Raw genomic sequence first — 19,472 nt, forward strand, 5'->3', positions numbered from 1 at the left:
AAAACTCCTCATAGGAAACCAAATGGGTGCTACCATTGTTTTTCAATTCTCCTCAAAAACAGGAGTAATGGGACCAGCAAAAGTCAGGCCAGCAGTAGCAGAGCCATGCAACTGCATGTGATTTTTATTCTATATTTAAATTATTTGGAGGGGGGAACTGAATGAACAAACTTGGATATGCCTGGGACAGCAGGGGGAGCTGCGAGTCTGCATTCCTCTGCAGGTCTATTTAATTGCATTGAATATTTGGACAAAAGCACATCACCACAGAAAGATGCCTGCATGTCTAACAAGCCTCAGAAAAGCGAGTTCATAACAAAGCATTAAACAAGGAGCAACAGATAATTGTCACCCTCTCTCACTAGATAATAAAAATACTTACATCATAAACATAAAAATCTTTTAGAAGACCCCTGACAGCACTCCCTCCTGGAAATATCACCATAGCAATGAGCATCCAAGTACAGGGGGAAGTATCACTGAATCCTGTGCTTGATATTTTCAAGTAACTAAAAATACAAACTGGCAAAAATATGCATGGGTGATGTAGAATGAGGCACACAAACATAAAGAGCCTTCAATGAAATTAAAGGTGGCAAATTCCACCTGCAAATCTTTAATACCTCAAGAAAAAATCCATTCACCAGGTAGCATACATTGAACGAGTGCCTGCAGATAACTGTAAACACATCTGATAGCTGCTGTGTCCAACAATTCCTATTTGGAACGCTTTGCACAGGTTTGTGTAGAGGCTCAGTGGCAGAACTGTGTGAAATCCAAGGCAAAGATGCCTGTTAGAGGGGAGGCAATAAAGATCCATACTAGCAGAGCCTTATAGGAAACCTAAGACACAGAAAAGCAGGGAATCTTGAATGTTAAGATTTAGGCACACAGCAGCACTCTGGGGAGGGGTGCTTGCAAAGTGAAAAACTGTGTCTCCTCAAGCTGGTGCCAATAAATACATCTTATTTCCATGCCATTCAGATCAAAGTTAAGATTAAATGAAGGAGGGAAGAGTTTTAAAATTCCTTTCCCAGATGCAGATGTCAGGAGCACACACAAAAGCAGGTGCTGGGTGTATTGATCCTACTGAATACGCATGGAGTGGGTACTTGAGCATGTACCAAGCATCTGTGTCTGGGAGATGGAAAGCACTTTGTAAAAGGCTGTTTTATGCTAAACAAATGCATCAGGTTATGTTTTTATTTTGAATATTTTAAAGCATCTTGCACATTGGGGCAGACTTGAAAAGAAATTATACAGACAACTTGCCATTAATTGCGCAAGCTACCAACTCCGTAGCTGCAAATTGTCTGAGGGCTCACTTAGGAGCACTCCAAGCTGCTGAAAACCATCCTCAATAAAACCTGCTCTGACTGCTGCACCTTAGAGAAATGGAGATCCCGAATCTGAAGATAGTTCAGGTCCCAAACAGGCAGATTTCTTCTCAACATCAGGGAAGGGACAAGTTCAACATAGCAAATTCCTACCAGATTAGGTATCCAAACAGCTGACACGGACAATGCTTGCTGACAATGACAACAAAAGTACCTAAATAGCCCATGTACACAACAAAACACGCATCCTTTGAAAATCTGGCTATAGTTGGAAGTGGCCCCTGAGATCAAAGTTTTCATTTTCACTAACAGACTATGAGGAAACTCCGTATCAGAAATCAAACTCTGCACGGTATTTGCTTGTGGAATCTTTTTTGCTTTCTTCAATGAGGGAAAAAATTAATCCCTACAGGAGATGACAAGATGCCTTTTAAACTACATACCTCATTTTTGACTAAAATTACCTTTCAATAGTCTGGCACAGCTGCATGCTCCTATTTGGTTTTTTTTTCCATTAAGGGTTCCTCTATTATTTGTACCCATCCTATAGCATTTACGCCTGGCAGTGATGCACATTCCCTTGTCTACAATTCTTCCTACAGATAGTAAAGGATAAATTGCAATTAGATTTTTGTAATTGTAGATAATTAACTCAAAATGAGCTGTTAATTATATAAAAAAACTAATGTTTTTTTCAGTTCTTGATTATATTATTTATTTTCCCTCTCACTTCAGCAAGTTTCCTATTTTAAAGGTATTTCACTATTTCCTTTAAAATACCAGGATATTTTTAAAGTAAGTTTTGCTTATTTGAAGACTGAAATCAAGTTCTGTGCTGTGAGATTTGCTAGAAAACCTCTCATGTATGCACTAGAAGTCAGAGAGGGCTGATTTTCCATTAGTGTTCTGTTGAAATTTGCTGTAACAAGAACTGTTTGATACATCAATTAAAAACTAAACACCACCACCACAAAAAAACAAAGAAATAATAATTAAAAAAAAGAGCTCCACATCATTAAAAAAAAAAAAAAACCCACAAACTAAAAAATAAAAAGGCAGAAAAAGAAAACACCAAAAGAGACAGTTAAAAAAAGAATGTATGTCTACCAGCTCTTCCTCTTTTCTAAGACATGGCCACACACTCACACACTCTCCCTCTCTGTACTGAAGAAAACATCACTTACATATTCAAATGCATAAAAAAGATAAATGGACTTGTCTTCTACGGCCTCTTTAAGCCTTACATTAGAGTAAATTATTTAGGGACCATTCATCTGGTAACCTTTGCAAAACTGAAGATGGCATATAAGAAGAAAAACTTCCAAGTGTTTTGCTGCCAAACTTTGTAACCAGCTGGCATGGTACCTTGAGACTGCTCAAACACACAATAACTTTGAAAAATTACAGTAAATTAAACCAGGGGAATGAAGGTAGGGTGGGGAACCTTTTGAAATCTGGGACTCTCATTTTGTTAACAGCACAGGTTTTCTTCATTTTCCCTGCTAGAATATGTAGATGTTTGCAGGTTTTTGGTTGCCAAGAAGCTCTGCAGATGTTCTAGGTTACATTTTTCCTCCAAGGGGCTTAATGCTGCTGCATCTTAAACATGTCATGACTCTCCATCTTTTTTGCTACAGTGATAATACTTTGATCACTTCAGTTTGTGTGAAAATGAAAGAAAAAAGCATCTGAGCACAACAAAGATATGCCAGTAACTCACAGCAGCCAAACACCTGGTTAAGCAGTGAAGAATTCCAAGAAAACTAACAACTCCTGCTGTTCTGGGGAAAAAAAAAAGGCTTATCCTTTTTCAATCGAAAGGGATCTCAGAAAGAAAAATAAAATTAGTATAACAAAGTAAAAAAATAAGAAAAAAATAAGGTATTGGACTCTTAGTTTACAAATGAATTATCAGTTCTTCCACTATTCTCAGAACAGAGAAATTTATTACTTTGAGGTATTATCTCGTTGCTAAAGAAGAAGTCATTCAAAGCACAGCTGCTCATCTTGTCCACCATTCTTTGGTCAAAAGAACACCTATAGTTACAGCACAGAACAAGAAGCTGTTACTTTCTGAGAAAAGGAGAAAACCTTGCCAGTTTTTATTTGTTGCTTTCCTAATAAGCCTGAATCTTTTTCCAGCGTTAACTTGAATGCAACAGGGTAGGACAGAAGGAAAGTACAATAGTGTACTGATTGAAGTTTTAAATAGCAAGCAGGATGGAGATAAAGAGCTAAATATTGGCTTAACTCTGCTTCCAGTTATTTCAGTGGTAGTTCGCTCTGATCACACAGAAGTAGAGGTGTAATGAGAGGTATTTAAAAAAACAAGTAACTGTCACCAACCATGGAAGATCTATCTGAGACTTAAAGGATAATGTATTATTTACATCAAGTCCAAATAAAGACTAAGGAGATATTCAGATATTAATTTAAAAAGTAACAAGCAGCACCTAGAACAAAGAACTAAAACTAAGGTTTTGTGAAAACTCCATTTTGCACTGGGCTAAGAGGTGGCACACAAAACCTGAATCCTCTTCAGGAAGTCACCTAAACTTTGAGTAATAACAGGTCAGCATAACTATTGAATTGACTCATAAAACACAGTAGCCAATGAATTTTACCCTTCCTGCAGAAAAAAGCTCTTAATCTGAAACAAACACATGAACAAATACACTTGGCAGGCAACAGCACACTGTCAAGAAGATATACTGACCCTGTGAAGCACTTAGAAGTGAAGAGAGAAATTACCTTAGCCCCATGCTGCTGCCATTCATCATCAGAGCAAGATCTCTGGGTGCTTCAGCAATGGGCACATCTTCTGAGCCAGGTACATGGCCTTTAACCCTGGAAAAGATAAGTTAGTTGCTTCTGCAGCTGGTCAAATCACACCAGGAAGTTGCCACTAAAAGGTGACCTATGTGTCTACAAATGGGACACTTTTACACATTAAATGCTTTAGCAATTACCTTCATACTTTCAAATATACTTTTGTACTGGAAGTCTGGCTCAGGCCCAGTGCCTTTGCTTCTAAGGGTTACCACAGGGGCAACCTTAGGCAGTGTAACCCAGTTGAGTATTAGCTTTTCAGCATTGGAAAGGGAAAACAATAGGGAAAAATCTGCAGTCTTTTCATTACAGAAACAGAAAAGTATCATTTGCAGGTCACAGCACCAGAGCTCAAAGGCATCATGTGTAAATGGCGTAGAACAGAATTTGTATAAGATGCTCATGTGTCCTCAAACTGTGGGCTCACAAATGATGCTCCATTCTTAACAGATCACTCCACCTTCTCCTTTCTCTCCAACAAAGACAGAAAGTCAAGATAGAGGTATTTCTCTTTTTTTTTTACTAAAATTCCTATTTCCAAGCTTTGCTTTTACTGGGCTGCTCCAGTGAGGCTTGAACCAGGAGAAGCCACTGAATTGCACATACACACCATTTTTGATAGCTGAGCAACTATTTCACATGGAGAGTAACTGCAAACTGAAACTACTACTGCCATGTGAGGCTAAGTAGAGAAATGTGGAAAATTAAAAGCAGTTATGATGCAGTGTGGCAGAAAAAAATAGCAACTCACGCTTTAACTAAAAGATTAGAAAAGTTTCTTGCCAATTACTGCAAGTGGTCAAACCTCTTATTTGTCATTCAATGAGAATGGACCTCAACCAGCACTCCACCCAGGCAGAAGGACAGACAAAAATAAATATTATCTGGAAAAAATATTTTCTTGTATTGTTTTTATGCTGTTATGATGTTCTGACTCAGTTAGAACCTCCTGACAATGAAGTAAAGGTTATTTGAGCTTAGGTAAACAAATTTTTATTGTTAGGGGTATATACAATTAGTCTGTTACCAAGTGCAAAATTAATTATATATTTGGAACTGAAACAGAAATGTGATGCCTAAGAGATTTACCTCCAAATATCAAGCATTTAATTCTAAAGATACTGAAATATTTTTACGAAAAAACACATTATATTCCAGTTGTTTTCTTAGAGAGAATATGGCAAATCTGACTTTTCACCTGTGAAAAGAGATCACAAAAGTGCAAAGTCCTCAGATTGTTCATATATGGTTCTTTTCATAGAATTCTTTTTAGATAGCCTAAAGCTCTGTAAATCAAAAAGGACTTTATCCAGAAACAAAAATGTAGCTACAATAGATATAATGGTACTAACAACCACATCATTACCAATATTTAGGGTGCATTTTTTTCTGAACTTACACCTCCAAACCTGAAAACTTTCCATTCGGAAAAAAAATGCACCAAAAAATTCAGTTTGTATGTCCTTCATATCTACTTGTTTTTCATTAGAGGGATGCATGCATAGAATTAAGGTATTTGATGATTAAGAATCCATCTGTTCCTACTTAATTCTCACCTGAAGTCATAATCCTTTGTTAGCGACTTCAGTCATTTTCAACACACACATTTCTGATTTCCTCCAAGACAGGTACTTTTAAAGCCATATAAACACATTATTTTCAATGCAAACAACAATCCAAGAAGACAAACAAAAGACGACCTAGATTACAGTACTCTATTTTACAGTCTGAAAAGTAACCAGGGGGCTGAAATGAAGAAGGGCAAGTGATGTATTCCTCCATGGTGGTTACAGCACACGGATGTAGGAAGTGGGTCATCTAATGCAGACCCTCATGGGGTGCTGCTAGCAGCTGCCATACTAAAACAGTATAGAAATACCCATCCCTGTGAAGCACTCCTACTGCCTTTTCCAAAAGACTGCAGATTTTTCCCCTTTCTAATGCTGAAATGCTAGTATTCAGCTGAGCTGCAAGGGCTAATTTAACCTGCTTCCATTCACTGTTCTTCTCACTCTAATAACATCATACCAAAAAAACTGTTGTTCCCTCTTTCTCAAAGACTATTTAAATTATCAGAAAAGTGTTACCTTCTGCAACAAACTCACAGGCCTTCATCTCACATTTCTGTGGCTGTTCCATCTCCCTTCAAGTTTTAAGCAAATAATGTGCCTCAGTCTTGGCATTCTCCCCTTTCACCAACATTGCTGAAAAGAAAATGTCCTCACTACCCTGTGTTTCCTTCCTCTTCCATAAATATATGGGGGAAAACTCCATATATTTTTATATATTCCATATATAAAAAATATATATATACACATATATATATGTGTGTGTGTAAATATGCAATGATCTTCATCTTTTCTGTAAAACACACTCCTTCCAGTCACAACCTAGGAGAGTGCAACCCTTCAAAACTGACCTTTCCAAGGAAGGGAAAATGCCACATTTATGTCATCCACGCTCACACTGCTCTCTTGCCAAATGTCTGTATTCTTTTCAAGTGCTTGCACTAAGATCAACCTCTCATTTTCTTCTACTGCTTCTCTTTTCCAACCTAGTCTTTTAGCAGCGTTTTTCTTCTGCCTTTCTTTCTACCACATACTGTTTTCCTCTGCTGCTTTCCACAGCTGTCATGCTGCTTCCCAACAGTATACACTAACAAACTAAAGTCTCCTCTCCTCTGAATCACTCTTAGAAATTGTGCCATAAGCCTTGCCTGTCTTGTTCCATTCTATTTATTGTTGCCTTGTTCTCTTCTCCCGCTTAAATCAACTATTGTCCATGTGCTTATTAGAAATTTTAGAATTTTTTTTTGTAAGTCTCAAAATCACCTGTTATAATCCATACGGGATTGGTGTAGTTGCTGTTGTTTTAGGAGCAGTTTCGCTTCTTGCTTAGTCAATAAATGTTGGAGTCGTTCCTTTTCAATTTCCAGCTCCAGTTTTTGAAGAAGCAGCTTCTGCCTTCTTTCTTCGTACAATCTTTTAGCCAGCTCTGTTTCCTTAGGGCCTGAGTCTGTGCTGTGATTCAGCCTAGAACCTCTACAGTGCCTGGAATGATCATGGCTCTTGTGAACTGTCCCCGAGTGTTTCCTAAGTACCTGGCTGACACAGCAGCTCTCTTCCACGCTCCCTGAGCTCCCCACATGCCTCCAGGCACAGCCATGGCTCACTTGCTGAGGGCATGCACTCTGAATTTCACTTGCCCTCTGGTCCATCTCCTGAGCTTGCTTTACGTGGTGAGGGCTCCTCTGCTTGGCTGGGGAAATCACATTGTTGCACTTTCTGTGCAAGTCATTCTCCATCGGATACTCCTTCAGACATTCCTGATGGTTGTAATGCATCTCAGTCCTGTAATCGTGGTTATTCCTGCAAGGCTGAGACAACACAACACGGGCTGGGCTTGCAGCCTTCGGTGCTCTGCTGTTCTTATGAAGAGTCCAAGGCCCCCCAACACCCAAGTAGGAGCTGTCCAGCCCCAAAGAGTGCTGCTGGCACAAGCTCTTCCCACTGGATACCTGCAACAGGAGAAACAATTTCCTGTCAATCACTAAAATTCATCTTTGTTCATCAATTTCCCTCAGTGAATGTGTTCTCCTCAAAGCAGAGCTGCTGGTCCATGTTGATGGACATGCAGCCAAACCCCACAAAATGTTTACCAGAACACAGACACAAATGTGCTATCAAATCTACATTTCATTCCATCTACACAACTGTAATAAATGTAAAACTACTGTCTACAGGATCCTCAGCATAAAATGAGTCACTTCAGAGTATCAAGTAGTTGTGAGCATCTAGGGTTACATAAAATCAACTTGAAGAGTGGCAAAAAACATTAAATGTTAAGGTTTGAAAATGTTTAATTTTGAATACCGAGCCAAAAAATCCATTCAGCCACTATAAATACTCTTTGATTGGCTATTACACAGCAGGAGATTTGATGTAAAACATTTCACCTTGCACTGAATGGTATATTACTTACCGCTGGAAATTTGATGAGAGTTTTTGAAATATCTTTACAGAAACACAGATAAAAACCAACTACTTTCTGTAAAAAATGGTTGTACATCAAAAGCTGTCATTTAAATACAAAACATGTTTAAATACAGCTATAAACGTAAGTGATTTTTCAATTAAGCTGGGCAAGTGATTATAGTCTGATAAAACTCTGAAGAAAACAAGCAACTGTAATTCACATTTGTCAACCCAGTACAAGCAAATTCTAGTGGTTTTGTTATAGTCATGGATATTATGTAATAGACATCACAATTCTAGTTACATCCTGGAGTATCTTTGCACTAAGGCTCATATAGGCAGTTAAGCATTTTATCTTTTATGAACGTCACAACAGCAGTGTATCAGGCACACACATTTCTTTTGCTAGAATTGCGCATTAATTTCAATAACAAACTGAATTTAAGCTCCTCCAGCCTTTGGGACCTTCCACAAAGATATGGGACTTTTTAATTACAGAAGCCAGATTTGTTAAAGATAGCAAAACCACTGCAGTGTAAGTGGTTCAGCAAGAAAATTTGGAATCCATTTATGAAAAAAAGGTATTTTTTGCCCTCTGGGAATGCTTACAATAGAGAGGTATTGTGCACACAGAGTGCAAGACAAGTCAGCCAGACCCAAACCACTTGAATTTAGGAATGCAAGAAAGCATCCAGCAATGATTAGAAGAGAGATATAATACAAATCTATGCAGCATTTATATGTATAATTTAGATTCTTTCTTTAATAAATAAACAAAATACCAAATATACTCTGCTGCCCTTCAAGACAACCAATTACAAGTTTCTTGTAGACTTCACAGAATATAAATTAATGTGGATTAGCACCTGAATACTGATATTTTATTATTTCCAGCTTTGTGCATACAAATATATCCTCTCTCCCATGTGATTGAAAGCCAAGGATGTCATGTTTTGCCCCAAAGGGCTCAGTGAGTTGGAGGCATTTGCATTAATGTCAGTGCTAAATGTCTGAGGAAAGTCTGGTGCTTGGACTGGGTGAAAAGTGCAGGACACTAAAATATTTTAAAGTCAGAGGGGCTGGCAGGGCAACTGAGCAGAAATGCAACATGCTGCCAAAAAGACGGAGTTTTGTTATTTATTATTTGCAGCATGCCATCCTTGTTGGCAATATTTTCCAGACAAATAAAGGCTACAGAGCCCTTTTAATCTGAATTAGACAATACAGAAAAGGACGATGCAGTCTCTCATTTCCCTCATCACCTGTTTCTGGTTATAGAGAATTTAGGGCACCTACAGGAAGAGGCTTTCAAGGTGGAGGGTTCTCCAGTCACATGGACAGCACAAGATCTCAGATCTGAAGATATTCTTAGAGCATCCTATCAGGGCTGGCAGTATAGGGTGATCATAGAAAGCAAACACCTGTCTTTCTGCAGCCCATAAACAGTAGTTTAAAAGAACACTCAAAAAAAGGAAACTTAAACGATAAAAACGTCTGAGAACACCACCTTTATTTTAGCAGTTTGCTGACTGAAGAGACAAGAGAATGTTAAGAAATCTAAGCACATGAATGAAGGTTTTACAAAATAATAATCAGGTTTAAGAATAAAGGTCCACATTGCAAATTAACTTCATGGCTGAGACTCTATTACGAGTCCCTGAAGGCCCTAAAAGAGAGGTACCAGTTAGCATTTGTTGACCTTGGCTGCCATTAAGTCTGCCCTGATGGTCTCAGAAATGGCATTGACATTTAAAGACTTCATAACAAGGCAGAGAAACTTTAATGTTATTTCACAGATACAATATGTTTGCAGGGGGGAAAATTCTCATTAATGTCATTGAATGTGAGTGGGATTTTCTTACTTCTTTAGAAGGAGGAGGTCATGTTAGGCAGAAGGCTGAGCTCCAACATGCCTTTGATGGCTACTCAGAACTTTTCAGGGTCTAACTCCAAAGAAAAATTAACTATTGGGAGCCAGAAACTACTCAACAACTTTTTTTTTAGTAATTTGTTGGTTTTCTGCTAAAGCCATAATTGAAAATACAGCTGGATGGTAGACATTGCAAGGAAAATGGATTTACATTTACACTTTTGAGGGATGAAGACTGGTGCATGACACGACAGATCTGCAAAATGCAGGCCAGATAAAGGGGAAATGTAGACGAAAGAAACATTGTGAAGACCCACCTACTTCTGTGAGTCTAAAGACACACAAGCATAAGGAATCAGGAAATTTTACAAGATGAGTTTAAGAAAGATATTGCCTACGGGAGGCCTGCAAGTCATGACGGGCCATGGGAACAGCTGTGCTCGCTCCTCGATGGAGCTCTTCCAGGCTTGCTGCGCCGCATTTAAAGATCCAAGTCCCTCTAACTGAGGCTTAAACAAACTCAGGCTGCTCCTTGTAAAGTAAGGAGTTAATAAGACTTGATCAGATGTGAAACTCTTGTGAAACAAGGAGATACTAAAAATGGTTTTAATAATCTTTAGAAGGATTTAAAGACAGAGACACGTGTGGAAGTCTGCAAAGTCCTCACTGAAACCCCAGTAATTTTTGCTCAGGGATTCAGCGCAGAGCTTAAACAAACACCTAGTCCTTAAAACTTCCTACGAACAGACAAACAGTACACCAGTTTTATGCACGCAGCATTATGATCTCTGCAAATTGTTCTTAAATGCAACTTGTATGCTTTGCAGTTCTAATTCACAGCACTGGCAGAGGAAGCACAGTTACAGACTGGCTCCAGCACAAAGGGCTTTGTACTGCAAGGAATGAACTAGTAATGAAGCATATCTTTACAATAGCAGCACAGGCAAGGTCCTGACAGATTTCATCACATGTACAAACATATTTAAGAAATAGCCCAAAATCATTACCTTGAGAAGTCCTGCATTCTGAGGGACAAAAGCTGGCATCCCAGTTTTTGTAAATACAATGTAAAGTACAATGCTGTTAGAGCAAAATTGCTGGAGATGCTAACAGCGTTAGGAGTTTAGTTCATAGCACCCGGGGGTGTAGTTTTTAGCTGAAATATGTCTGAATACTGCCAAAAGAGACAATGAAGTAAAATAATTCTCAGTTGTATCTTGAGGACATTTCTCTAATCTGGATTTTCAGCTCAAGAGTTTCTTTTGGTGGAGTAGAAAGAGTGGAAGGAGCATGTTGATTCAGAACTAGTCTGTTTTGCTGATTGTCCTGGGTTGACTATATGATGCTTTTATCCCCAATCGTCTCATTCTGTTTATGTTGAATAATAATAAGTTTTGTACCTTTAAGAGTGTTACAGAGAGTGAAGGGGGAGAGAGAAGAAGCGCGCAGTTTTTTTTTTTTTTCAGACACTGCACTCACTCCTCCACATTCCTGCTCCTGACTGTGTTGTCTGCGGACAGACAGCGGGACAGAGAGCTCTTCTTTTGCTTTTTAGTTAGTGTTAGCTAGCTGAGGCAAAGAAGTTCCCTGGACTGTTTTTTTCCCTTTTCTTTGGACCTCTTGGAACTGCTCTGGACTGAACACCCAGGAGAGCACCGGCAGCTGCAGCTGTGGCCCACCGGGCCGGCCCTGGCCTGCGACAATTCCAGCACTGAGAGACTGATCAGAGACTGAGTGAGCTGCTGCTTGAACCCGGGGTTTTCTCAGTTTGTCATCTCTTTTAGAGTGGCAAGGGGTCTCATTGTTTTGATACTGTTTTGGTCGTATTGTTTAATAAACAGGGGGTTTTTTCCACCTTTCTCCAAGGAGGTATTTTTCTTTCCTCCCGGACCAGTTGAGGGGGGAGGGGCCGATTGGATCTGCTTTTCCCACCGGAGCTCCTTTGGGGGGATTCTTCCCCAAACTTGCTCTAAACCTGGACAAATACATGAATTGGCGCCCAACGTGGGGCGCCATCCCACGAGCTGAGCTGTGGTTCTATTTGCGTGATTGTGGAGAAGACATGAGGAGATGGCATAGACAACCTACCTCTGCTCTGGCACAACGGGTGAGACAACTGAAGATTCAGAGAGGAAGTTCCAAAAGGGAAGCAGCTCCAGTGGCCAGTAACCGAACTGTCACATATGATGATAATGACAATATTTTTGATCCCCTTGAAGGAACCTCCAAGACATATGCCCAGGGAAAGAAGGATAACCAGGCTTAGAGGGGCCCTGCCTCTAGCCAGGTAGAGGCTGGGGAAAACCGTGTTTTTTGGACTGTGTGGATTCGTTGGCCTGGCACATATGAACCACAAGAATACAAAGCTTTGGTTGACACTGGTGCACAATGCACATTAATCCCATCAAGACATGTGGGGACAGAGTCTGTTTCTATTGCTGGTGTGACAGGGGGATCACAGGATTTTACTTTGGTAGAAGCTGAGGTGAGCCTGACTGGAAATGAGTGGAAGAAACACTCTATTGTGACTGGCCCAGAGGCCCCATGTATTTTGGGCATAGACTACCTTCGAAGTGGGTATTTCAAAGACCCAAAGGGACTCAGATGGGCATTTGGAATAGCTGCTGTAGAGACAGAGGGTGTCAAGCAGTTGAACAGCTTGCCTGGACTGTCAGACAGCCCATCTGCAGTAGGTCTCCTGAAGGTGGAAGAGCAACAAGTGCCAATTGCCACCTCAACAGTGCACCGCCGACAGTACCGAACGAATCGAGATGCTGTGATCCTCATCCATAAGATGATCCGAGAGCTGGAGAGCCAAGGGGTGGTCAGCAAGACCCACTCACCCTTCAACAGCCCCATCTGGCCTGTGCGAAAATCTGAAGGAGAATGGAGATTGACTGTGGACTATCGTGCATTGAATGAAGTGACCCCACCCCTGAGCGCTGCTGTGCCGGACATGCTGGAACTCCAGTACGAGCTGGAGTCCAAGGCAGCAAGGTGGTACGCCACTATAGACATTGCCAATGCATTTTTCTCCATTCCTCTGGCAGCAGAATGCAGGCCTCAGTTTGCTTTCACCTGGAGAGGCGTGCAGTACACCTGGAACCGATTGCCCCAGGGGTGGAAGCACAGCCCCACCATCTGCCATGGACTGATCCAGGCTGCACTGGAAAAGGGTGAGGCTCCAGAACATCTGCAATATATTGATGACATCATTGTGTGGGGGAAGACAGCAGCAGAGGTGTTCGAGAAAGGGGAGAAAATTATCCAGATTCTCCTAAAAGCTGGCTTCGCCATCAAGAAGAACAAAGTCAAGGGACCTGCTCAAGAGATCCAGTTTCTGGGAGTGAAGTGGCAAGACGGACGGCGTCAGATTCCCACCGATGTCATCACCAAGATCACAGCAATGTCTCCACCCACCAATAAGAAAGAGACACAAGCTTTCCTAGGCGCCATAGGTTTTTGGAGGATGCATATTCCCGAATACAGTCAGATCGTGAGCCCTCTCTACCTGGTCACCCGTAAGAAGAACACTTTCCACTGGGGCCCAGAGCAGCAACAAGCCTTTGCACAGATCAAGCAGGAGATTGCTCATGCAGTAGCCCTTGGCCCAGTCAGGACAGGACCAGAGGTGAAGAATGTGCTCTACTCTGCAGCCGGGAACCATGGCTTGTCCTGGAGCCTTTGGCAGAAGGTGCCTGAGGAGACTCGGGGTCGACCACTGGGATTTTGGAGTCGAAGCTACAGAGGGTCTGAAGCCAACTATACTCCAACAGAGAAAGAAATCCTGGCTGCCTATGAAGGAGTCCAGGCTGCTTCGGAGGTAATAGGCACTGAAGCACAACTCCTCCTGGCACCCCGACTACCCGTGCTGGGGTGGATGTTCAAAGGCAAGGTTCCTTCCACTCACCATGCCACCAGTGCTACATGGAGCAAGTGGATTGCTCTCATCACTCAGCGCGCCCATATAGGTAAACTGAATCGCCCTGGGATTTTGGAGGTCATTACAAATTGGCCCGAAGGTGAAAACGTTGGTCTCTCTGATGAAGGGGAACAAGAAGAGACACGAGCTGAAGAAGCTCCACCATACAACCAACTGCCAGCAGAAGATACACAATACGCTCTCTTTACTGATGGGTCGTGCCGCATTGTGGGAATGAACCGGAAGTGGAAAGCAGCTGTATGGAGCCCCACACGGCAGGTGGCAGAGGCCACTGAAGGAGAAGGTGGATCAAGCCAACTTGCTGAACTCAAAGCTGTTCAACTGGCTCTGGACATTGCTGAGAGAGAGAAGTGGCCAAAGCTCTACCTTTATACTGATTCATGGATGGTAGCCAATGCTCTGTGGGGATGGCTGGAGAGGTGGAAAAAGGCTAACTGGCAACGTAGAGGAAAGCCAATTTGGGCTGCTGAAGAGTGGAAAGACATTGCTACCAGGGTAGGGAGGCTACCTGTGAAGGTCCGCCATGTAGATGCCCATGTACCCAAGAGTAGAGCTAATGAGGAGCACCAAAACAATGATCAGGTAGACCAAGCCGCAAAGATAGGGGTGTCCAAAATAGACCTAGATTGGGAACATAAAGGAGAGTTATTCTTAGCTCGGTGGGCCCATGATGCCTCAGGCCACCAGGGCAGAGATGCCACCTATAAGTGGGCACGAGACCGAGGGGTGGATCTAACCATGGACAGTATCTCTCAGGTTATCCATGACTGTGAGACGTGTGCTGCCATCAAGCAGGCCAAGCGACTGAAGCCCCTCTGGTACGGTGGGCGGTGGTCCAAGTACAAGTATGGGGAGGCCTGGCAGATTGACTACATCACACTGCCCCAGACACGCCAGGGCAAGCGCTACGTGCTGACCATGGTGGAGGCCACCACTGGATGGCTGGAAACCTACCCTGTGCCTCATGCTACAGCCCGGAACACCATCCTGGGCCTGGAAAAGCAAGTTCTGTGGAGACATGGCACCCCTGAGAGGATTGAGTCAGACAATGGGACTCATTTCAAGAACAGCCTTGTCAACACCTGGGCTAGGGAGCATGGCATTGAGTGGGTGTACCATATCCCCTACCATGCACCAGCTGCAGGCAAAGTGGAGAGGTACAATGGACTGTTAAAAACCACATTGAAAGCATTAGGTGGGGGATCTTTCAAGAACTGGGATCAGCATCTGGCAAAAGCCACCTGGTTAGTTAACACCCGAGGCTCTACTAACCGAGTCGGCCCTGCCCAATCTGAGCCTTTGCAGAGAGTAGATGGAGACAAAGTCCCAGTGGTACATGTCAGAGGTTTGTTAGGGAAGACTGTGTGGATCAATTCTGCCTCGAGTACAGACAAACCCATTCGTGGGGTTGTCTTTGCTCAGGGACCAGGTTGCACGTGGTGGATAATGCAAAAAGATGGAAGAACACGATGTGTACCTCAGGGAGACCTGATTGTTGGATAAAACCTGTATAAATATCACTGTTTCCTGAATGTTATTACCATTGTCTGTGTATAGTTGTATAATGGATGTATCATGTATGTACTTGTAGAGTTAGAATTTATATTAGTTTTAGTAGTAAGCAGACGATATGGGGATAAGGGGTGGAATGTCCTGGGTTGACTATATGATGCTTTTATCCCCAATCGTCTCATTCTGTTTATGTTGAATAATAATAAGTTTTGTACCTTTAAGAGTGTTACAGAGAGTGAAGGGGGAGAGAGAAGAAGCGCGCAGTTTTTTTTTTTTTTCAGACACTGCACTCACTCCTCCACATTCCTGCTCCTGACTGTGTTGTCTGCGGACAGACAGCGGGACAGAGAGCTCTTCTTTTGCTTTTTAGTTAGTGTTAGCTAGCTGAGGCAAAGAAGTTCCCTGGACTGTTTTTTTCCCTTTTCTTTGGACCTCTTGGAACTGCTCTGGACTGAACACCCAGGAGAGCACCGGCAGCTGCAGCTGTGGCCCACCGGGCCGACCCTGGCCTGCGACAATTCCAGCACTGAGAGACTGATCAGAGACTGAGTGAGCTGCTGCTTGAACCCGGGGTTTTCTCAGTTTGTCATCTCTTTTAGAGTGGCAAGGGGTCTCATTGTTTTGATACTGTTTTGGTCGTATTGTTTAATAAACAGGGGGTTTTTTCCACCTTTCTCCAAGGAGGTATTTTTCTTTCCTCCCGGACCAGTTGAGGGGGGAGGGGCCGATTGGATCTGCTTTTCCCACCGGAGCTCCTTTGGGGGGATTCTTCCCCAAACTTGCTCTAAACCTGGACACTGATCTAAGTGGGGATGCTGAAGGAAACCCAGAAGAATGAACAGAAGAAGCAACCAGAGGAGAAATTCAGAGATGTAAAGATATTTAAAAAGACACAAAGAAACACCTTCAAGAGCACCACAGGCACATACCTAACGGCACATACTCTTCACCAGTGTAGTTGTTCTTTGGACATGATCAGCAAAATTTATTAGGAAAATTTGTTCATTGGAAGCACTGTCAAGTCCCAGCACAGGCTGCCCAGGGCAGTGGTGGAGTCACCAACCCTGGAGGTATTTAGGAGACATGCAAATGTGATGTTTGATGACAAGTTTTAGTGGTGGACTTGGCAGTGCTGGGTTAATGGTTGGACTCTGAGGTGGTTTCCAACCTAAACAATTCTGTGATTCCATCAGTGACCCAGATGACACCCTCACTAAGGTATACAACCTAAACCTGGAACTCAGTCACCACTCTGAATGCCTGATATATGGGTCTCATCTGAATAAAGCTTGGCTTTGGGGTTCAGGTCTACCAACAATATAAGCACTTGCTTTTGTCAGCAAAATGAGGCAAAATGAGCTTATTATAAATAAACTCAGATAGGATATTGGGGCAACAGAAATCCTGTTTTTAAGAACAATTACATCAAATTATAGGACTGTTTGAAGTACACTATCAGTGATTAAGGAGCTATTCTTTCCAAGATTCTGTAAGAATTTAACAGGGAGAATGAAAAACCATAAAGATTTTAAAGTATATTAGTAGGATCTACTGAAGTCTATAAATTTTTTTCTCTCACTCATATAATCCTTTGTTAAAATCTTTACCATAAATAACCCAATATCAGTTATTACAAAGTGCCATGTAATAGTACAGCAATTGTCTCTGTCACTACCTAAGATAAATACAGTAGATAACTCCTAAAGTAAGTCAACCATTTTTCAAGCAAGAAACAAAGCACTATTTTCTGTAGAAATTATGTATAGCTATGATTGCCATATTCCACTGAATAAAACAAGTGGTCTCAAATGAAAAATACCGTGAATGACAGTCACCAACCTGTATTTTTCCTGTAGAAATCTACTGAACTCAACATACTGAAAAGGCGTAGCTAAAAAAAAAAACGTAGTATCACATCACAAAAAAGTGAATCTATAGCTGCTAGCTGACAGCCGAGGAACACCTCCTATATTTGTGCTGCCTTCAGTATTTTTTCTCCTCTTTGTTAAGAGGGTTTGAGCTGGCATGCCAGGTGCACAAAAAAAAAAAACCTGCATTCAAAGTAGCATGTGAGCATTTGCTGGCGCTCAGCTTTAAGTGTATATTTTGCATTCATAAACATGCCACCCTTCTTCTCCAGCTACCCAAACACTGTTGATAATTGCTAACAAAGGCTCCCATTTCAGATCAGCAGACTGGTTTTACGCTGCCTGATAAGGCAGTTAATAATACAGTGCTCCAAGAAAACTAAAGAGAGGTGCCTGCGTGCCAAGTCTTGGAAGTCATTGTGAGCAAAATGTCCATTGAGCCCACACAGTACCCACATGTGGCAGTCCAATATCTGGCCACTAAATTTAAGCAAACATGTTTGCTTTTCCAAACAAAAATGTATCATTCCTGTTTGCACTATAGAAACATGCCACTACACTAATCTTGACAGTACCGGGTCCAACTATTAAGATTCAATGTGCTGCCAACATTATAAAAATAATAATAAAAAAAAATCCCAATCTTCTGACTTCAATTTTTTACTTCTGCCCTTTATTTTACTGAAGAATCAGTAGTTCAAGACCTAGATAAATATTTCAAAAACTATACTATTTGTGAGCAGAGCAGGTCACTACCATTTCCCAGTGCATTTGGAGTTCATGTGAAATAAGGGCAAAAGAGTGATGAGCTGCATTTTTAACATGGGCATATACAGAATAGTTGTCTAGCTGATAGAGAATGTGTAATGCAACATCTGCACCGTACGCCTTGCCAAAGCCCATCCCAAATAAATGTAGTGCATTCTCCCTAGTGCAATTAACTCTTGTACTCTGGCAGGTTGTGCTAGAAGATCATCAAGGTAGATTACCTTCCAGCATATGAACTAAATACTTACAGGTGTTATATCATCAGTTATTACTTACAAACTTCTGCATTTAACAAGACATCCAGGCAAATGAATGATCTAATTTATGAATTATTTATAAGAATTTCACAGCATGCTCCTGGCGTCATCCATGGCCTTTTCCAGGTCATATGACACCAATTAGAGCTGAATTTTAAATTATTCAATAACCTGAACTCTCTTGTCATTTAACATATAGATATCAATGCAGTAAACAAGTTAAGTCTAATGGGCCCTGGAGGTTTGCGTTCCTCCACCCATCAGCAGCAGAGTCTGTATGCTACCACTGGAATAGAAAATAATAGAATGCAGCAGTCAAGAACATTTGCAAGGTTTTAATAAGTTATTTTGCCTCCCTTAGGGATTTTTGTATAACTTACAAGCCCTGAATCTAAAACATATTAAAGTCCTTAGCTATGTGCTTTCAAAACAAAATTAGGACATAGCAAAAGAGCAAGTCTGACACTAACCCTAATTTAGGCCCTTAATTTGAAATGTAGTGGAAATTATGGAGTAAGCAAGATTTACTATGCACAACTCATTACCTTCAGGCTCTCCTACAGTAGAGCCAAAAATAGCCCCTCTCCCAACACAGATGCACCTGCCTATAAAGATAAGGCTGCACAGAGGAAAATGGAAATGTTAATTTAACAGCTATCAGTTGACAGTGCACAGTTGGGGTGCATCTCATTCCTCAACATTTGGGTGGCAAAAAGACTTCCACCATTCTTCTGTCCCAATAGCACTGGACACACTTGAGATGTAGAAACCCATCAGGATTTGGGTACTTGCTTCAAGACATCACATTTCAGAGAGGTTTATGGTTGCACCACATCATAAAAAAAATAGTGAATGTAACAGCTTCCAAAGCACAGACACAATAAAAGATATCTTAAAACTATCATTTTCCATGATGACTACAAGAAGAACAATACATCAACAACAAAGATGATGAGATGAACAGCACCATTAGATATTTTATCGTGCCTCAGTGTGAGGAAATGCATGGCAAGCATGCCATGTCCTGGCTCCAAATCTCATGAGCCTGGGAGCATCACCCCCTATTCATTGCTGATCCACCCTGAGAAGTCCAACTCATATGGGAGGAAACTTC

General features: G+C 41.5%; 1 protein-coding gene across 3 annotated transcripts in view; it reads right to left on the minus strand.

Annotated features, from left to right (window-relative positions):
• Window positions 1-19,472, minus strand: part of KIAA1328 (KIAA1328 ortholog) — a 181,499-nt gene that overhangs the window by 54,686 nt on the left and 107,341 nt on the right. For all 3 annotated transcript variants that reach the window (XR_012578021.1, XM_074532486.1, XM_074532485.1), the window contains exons 7-8: window positions 6,998-7,683; window positions 4,089-4,184 (exon numbers count right to left, since the gene is read on the minus strand). Coding sequence is in view for 2 of the 3 variants with exons in the window: in XM_074532486.1 (XP_074388587.1) it covers window positions 4,089-4,184; window positions 6,998-7,683 (782 nt within the window). In the remaining variant the exon portion in view is untranslated. The remainder of the gene's footprint in view (window positions 1-4,088; window positions 4,185-6,997; window positions 7,684-19,472) is intronic.

Source organism: Zonotrichia albicollis, chromosome Z (genome assembly GCF_047830755.1).
Source record: "Zonotrichia albicollis isolate bZonAlb1 chromosome Z, bZonAlb1.hap1, whole genome shotgun sequence".
In the NCBI taxonomy this organism is placed as follows: domain Eukaryota; kingdom Metazoa; phylum Chordata; class Aves; order Passeriformes; family Passerellidae; genus Zonotrichia; species Zonotrichia albicollis.